At 39.7% G+C, this 6000-nt stretch overlaps 1 protein-coding gene across 6 annotated transcripts in view; it reads left to right on the top strand.

Annotated features, from left to right (window-relative positions):
• The window catches only part of CUNH18orf63 (chromosome unknown C18orf63 homolog), a 28311-nt gene continuing 22311 nt past the window's right edge, over positions 1–6000 (top strand). For 4 of the 6 annotated variants that reach the window (XM_019643417.1, XM_019643414.1, XM_019643418.1 and 1 more), the window contains exons 1-4: positions 1–77; positions 1055–1136; positions 3018–3183; positions 5358–5436. In XM_019643417.1, coding sequence (XP_019498962.1) covers positions 3050–3183; positions 5358–5436 — 213 coding nt within the window. In that variant the 5' untranslated portion in view covers positions 1–77; positions 1055–1136; positions 3018–3049. Of the gene's footprint in view, positions 116–646; positions 1004–1054; positions 1137–3017; positions 3184–5357; positions 5437–6000 lie in introns of those variants that run through there. The other 2 variants (XM_019643415.1, XM_019643416.1) reach the window with 2 other exon arrangements.

Genomic DNA, 6000 nt, shown 5'->3' with positions numbered 1-6000 from the left:
CTGGGAGTGGGGTCGGCCGGTGGTGAGGAGATCGCCGAGGGAGAGCGGACCAGCGGGCACAGATCGATCCCTCAGAGGTGAGGCCGGGCCAGAGGCAGCCGGGTGAGGGAGCGAGGTAGGTCACACTGCAGGTCCCGCCATCACCCCGCAGCCTCCTCGCCGACAGGGAGAAGGCCCTGCGTCCGCCTCAGGAGGCGACGTCTTTGAGGACATTGCTTTTACAGTTAAAAAAAAACCAAAACATTTTACAGGTTCCTTTTACTACTGTCAGGAAGCCGTGCGAGTAGGGAAGGGGCTGGCAGGGCGCCCCCGCCAGCGCCCCGGGACCCTCGCGCGCGGCTCTGAGAGGGATGAGCTGGGAATGCGCATGTGCGTGCGGGCGCGCTGGCGGTCGCTGTTGGAGCGCGAGGAGCGAAGCACGGAGGCCCTCAGGGCCCAAGGCTTAGGGCACCTTATTTTATCAGAACTTTATAGAATCACCCTTTAAACAGTATTTAAGCTCAAAAACAAAAACCTTGGGGATGGTCCCACCCAATTCCATTGCTGTAGGTCAGACAGGCCCAGAGAGAGGGAAAGACCACAGCGGGCGCCCGGGGAGCCCACGGGAAGTCTGACTTCCGGCCCGTGACCCCCGCCCTCCTCCCCCGGGTCCGCACGGAGGAGGAAGTGAAGGCGGCTCCCGGGGGACCGCAGGCTGCTCAGACTCAGCGGCTTCGGGGCGGGGCGCTCACGCCCAAGTCCGTTCTCTTTGGGTTCTTGGAGGCCTCGGACGTGTAGTTTGGGGGGTTCCTGTTGCTCACACGCACCCCGGGGACAGAAGTGGGGTGGAGCGATTCTCGGAACAGTGTGTTGCTAATTAATTCATCCGTATATATTAATGAAGCTTTGGCCCGGGTGTTGAGCCTTACAGTGCTGCTCTTCCGCAACCTAGGAAAAGAAGACAAACTTGTAATCTGAGAATTTTGCTGATCATGAGCCTAAAAAAAAAACAAAAACGTTAAAGGTAATTCTAAACAATCAAAGTAAATCAGTTCTTGCTTGTTCCATTGAACAGATCAGTGTCGTTTACCTACAATCTTCTGATCGGCCTTTGAAGATTGACAAAAGAAGGGGAGGACCTTCTACAGGAGATTTTGGTAACTCGGCTACAAGATGTTTAAAGGAGAAATGAGATGGAAAGTGATTTTAGTGGGAAATGTGTTTTAGAAATGAAAGGAATATGGCAAATTTTCGCCCACGTCTTTGACCTGTTTTCTTTAAAATGCACACAATTTTACCTCTGGATCCAAGGCATAATCATAATATACAGCATAATTCTGTGCTGTATCTTTTGCCTCACTCATTATTGATGTCCTTTTCTAAAATGCTTTCAGAGCAAGTGAATTTTAGGTAAAATTCACAGTAGGTTGTGTTTGCCTTGGAAGCATTCATTTGTACTTCATTTTTTTTTTTAACTTGTCACAACAGTAAGCATTTAGATAGGAGAGAGGGCGGAAAAGCAGAGAGACGGAAGGAATATTTTTGTTGATGATGATATCAGAAATCATCTTGATTTGGCCATTAACACCTCGTGTGAATTACTTTGTGTTAACCATTCTAAGAGTACTTCCACTTTTAGAAGAACCAGGTGATCTCTAAGGAAAATGTCAAGTGCAGCGGTTCTTGAGTGAAGAGGATGTGTTGGGCTGAAAGGGCATCGCCGGCCGTCCTCAAATGGCACCATAAAGGCATTTGGTTTCTGAGACCAGATTTAAGGCGAGGCGCACTCCAGATTCCTGAGCTCATGTGTGATTACTTTTCTGCTCAAAGAGAGGAAATATGTTGATGCTAAAAAGTTTGAAGTGCTAGAACCGGTTTTCTTCTCCTGATGTATTTGTGCACATTACAGAAGTTGAGCTTAAATTGGTTACTGAAATTATATATACGTTTCAAGTGTACATTTCTCTAAAGCATCATTTATAGATTGTATTGTGTGTTCACCACCCGGGCAGTTCTTCCATCACCCGCTTCCCTCTTCTACCACCCCCTCCCCGCTTACCCTCTGGTAGGTAACCAGTAAACTGTTGTCTGTGCCTGTCAGTTTTTCTTGGTTTAATTGTCTTGTTCCTTTGTTGCTTTCAGTTTTATATTCCACCTATGAGTGAAGCCATATGGTTCTTGACTTTTTCTGTCTGACTTATTTTGCTTTTACATTCCAGGTTTTTTAAGTAATATATTAGATAGACTTCAAAGGTATGCCCTATGAATTATCAACTGTAAAATGTGTCCCATATAGACGTTTTAAAGCCAGATAATTAGTGGAAAAGAAAACTAGATAACAATTTAGAAATCTCAGTAAACATTTTCTTTCATATAAAATGATGAAAAATCTATTATTTAACTTTTAAGTACTTTGTAGAGATACCCTGAGAGAATAGAAGACTTTGCTATGTATTCTGATTTTTTTTATTGTCCTAGGAAAGATTTTGTTTTCCTGAAAACAAAAGTACACTTAAGAACAGCCAGGGATTTTAGAAGGAATTCATTAAAAAAAAAAAAAAAGACAATATGGTAGAAATGTATCTAGTCGCTAGAGCAGAGTAGGCATTTAATAAACATGTTGGGGTTTTTGTATTATATATGCTCAATTTATACTCAAATTATTATATTTGTGATATAAAACTGCAGGTCTAAAGTTCTAAATGCTCTCTTTGGGGTAATTAAAGTGTTTTAAAATGTATTGTAATGGTTGTATAACTGTGAATATAGTAAAAACCATTTAATTGTACACTTTGAATTGTATGTTATGTGAATCATGTCTTAGTAAAACATGTACCAAAAGAATTCTAGATTATCTCTACGCAACCTTAAAGGTAAAATGTCAGTGATATTTCACTGCTGAAGTTTGCTAACTAATTTGTTAGTATCTTATTTCAACACAATAGCAAGTGTTCTGTGATGAGTTGGTTTTGAAACCCTATTGATAAGATAATTTACTACCTTTTCATTGCTGTTTGTTTGCTTCTTTGTTTTTAAAGGCCTGAGACACTCATTCAGTCAACAGGAAAACATGAATGGTTCTAGGCAGCCGTCACTCTTCTTCATCACACTTCCAGATCTACACAAACTCTGTGCTGTCAGGATAATATTGAGTAATGAGGTGGCAGATGCTGAGATGAGGAGTGCACAAATGAAGATGTGCAGGTAAAAAGTACATTTTATAACTAACACTTTCTAAACTTTTTGAGACCTATAAGAGCTGTTTTAGAAGTACGTCCTTTAGGGGCCAGCCAAGTGGCTCAGCTGGTTAAGAGCACGAGCTCTGAGTAACAGGGTCACTGGTTCGATTCCCACATGGGTCAGCGAGCTGCACCCGAGCTGAGCTGCCTCTGAGATGACAACAGGTGGCAGGATGACACAGCTGGTGAGAGCACGTGCTCCTAACAACAAGGTTGCTGGTTCGACTCCCGCATGGGATGGTGGGCTACACCACCCACAACTAAGATTGAATGCAGCACCTTGAGCTGAGTGGCCACAAGCTGCCGACGGGCAGCCGGATGGCGACTGTACTTGGAGCTGAGCTAGCTGCACCCTCCACAACCAAGATTGAAAGACGACAACTTGGCTGGTCCCCAATTCCCCAATAAAATCTTTTTTTAAAAAAAGTATCTCCTTTAAAGCATAATACTCATTGACTTAATCTGTGTATATAATTTTAAAATAAATTCAGTTTTGTTCTGAACAGGTATATAGGATTACATTTAGGGAAGAACTTAAAATACATGAGATAGAATATCTCACTGTTGAGCTTTTATATATTTGTGGCTTCTTGTGTGATCTTTTTAATTTAAAATTTTTATAGACATTCCTGAAATAAATCAGACTCCCCAAAACTTAGAAATCGTACTTAATAATAAATATTTACTGAGTACCCACTGTTTATGAGGCACTTTAACAGGTACTGTAAACATTTTAGATTAATATAATTTAATTTTCAGATCAGTATGAGTGTTTCTGAAAAGTAATTCTCCAACAACTATCTTTAAACATCTAACCCAAGATAGTCTTTGAAAAACAGCTTTGTTGAAGCCTCAAGTATAACTCTGTGATTACTAAGGACTCACCACATATTAGTCCCTTAAATTATTTGAGGCACTCAAAAAAAGACTCTCAAAATACGTGGCAAGAGCAAATCTGTAACTGAATTTCTTAGAGAGGAACAAACACTTAGAAGATTGCCAGGGGTCCGAAATAAGAAAGACGCTCTTTGGGCTGTCCTCTATTTTGCTCTTACTCATAAAACTTTTCTTCCCGTTGTATATTTTCCTACTCATGTGCATCCAGGAGTCTGTACCCTTCCTGCTGAGGTATAATTTGATGCCTGTTGAGCATTTACCTGGGACCCTTTTTAGGAAGCAAATAGGTAGAAAATTGTATGTGAGATTTTCTGCTGTTTGCCCTCAAATTGTACGGGGCCATGCCCACAGAATAGGGTGTTTTGACTCATCTTCCCAGTGACTGACAGAGAGGCTGGGACAGAGAAAGCAGAGCTGGCTTTCAGACAAAGGCCCGTCTTGCAAAAGTAAAAACCTGCGGTTACCAGCATTCTAGCAAAGATAAGGCCACCAGAAACGAGTTATCTCATCTTACTTTTTGAGACACTCCCATCCCCCACCCGCCCCACACACACATTTTTTGGTGGGTTTTTTTTTTAATTTGCTTGATGATTAGTAATTTTGAAATTTTTCATATTTCCAGCCGTATTCCCTTTTGTGTTTTTTCCGCCTTTTCCTTGACCTGTGAAGCAAAGTTAAGTCATTTGAATTGTGATGATTTCTGTTGAAAGTTCATTTGGCTGTTGAATACTAAAGTAAAACCCCTACTCACATCAAAAATTTAGAAAAAAATTTATTTTTGAAAGAAAAGAATCCAGTCAATAGTTCTAACGTTGAAGTAGTTGATAACTTTACTGATAGTTGAACCCTTAGACTGTGCCTCCAGTGCCCCTGACCACCACTTAAAAAAAAAAAAAGGAAAATGGAAGAAACAGGAATTAAAAGAGTTGGATTCTTCAGTGTTAAGACTTCTCCAAGCATATACGGAGCACAGAAATGAAGTTTTAAAGGAGGAATTTAGGTTCACAGATGAAAGGAACTTTCTAATTAAAACTTTATAATTCTCTTCATTCAAATCTTGGCTAAGTGCCTGCCGTGTTCAAAGTACCATGCTAAGTGTGGGGAGGCATAGAAACCTATAACACAGTCTCTGCCTAGAAGAAACTTAAACTTTTGATTGGAATCAAGCGATTTTTAAATGTTCCAATAAAGTTAAAACAGTGGGCAAATCCACTTTAAAATTAATACATTTCATCTCCACAGGCAATTGCTGCTTTTGCACCAAGATATTCTTACATCACCTGTGCTTGGAATATTTAACCAAATTTGGGTGGTGATGGCGGTTAGTATTTTAACATTTTATAAAGTATTATTACTAATTATTTGGGGCAATGTTGATAAACAGTAATTCTGGTATTAATTATAGCTCAAATTGAAGCTGGTTATAAAGACCAATTACACTGTGTTGTAGTTTTATTGAACCATTAACGGACTTGAACTTTGATATACCTGATGTTTAAAATCCATTTTTGTGGTTCTAATTTCATATTTAGTTTTCTCTGTCATAAATGTTAAGATAAAAACTACTAATGAATAAAATATATTACCGCATAACTTTTTAAGATAGCGCAGGCTTAATTCTTTTCTCACATTTTATTCTTTAGAATTACACGTAATATAAAGAAAGAAGTTTCTCATTCCAACAAATCTCTGATTGTGTTTAAAGAACTTAGATCAACTTTTTTTTAATTTGGAAACTTGATTAAAAAAATTTTTTTACACTTAGTACAATTAGAACAAGAAACATGTTTCCCAGTGCTGTATATAACGGGGAATGATAATGGAGTGCCAAAAATCTTCATAAAAATCATACTATCCTGAGATTTTTATCAAAAATATTTCTGAA

This window comes from Hipposideros armiger, unplaced genomic scaffold, assembly GCF_001890085.2.
Source record: "Hipposideros armiger isolate ML-2016 unplaced genomic scaffold, ASM189008v1 scaffold_77, whole genome shotgun sequence".
Classification (NCBI taxonomy): domain Eukaryota; kingdom Metazoa; phylum Chordata; class Mammalia; order Chiroptera; family Hipposideridae; genus Hipposideros; species Hipposideros armiger.
Note: the sequence above shows the minus strand (reverse complement) of the source record. Positions and strands in the feature narration are given on the sequence as shown.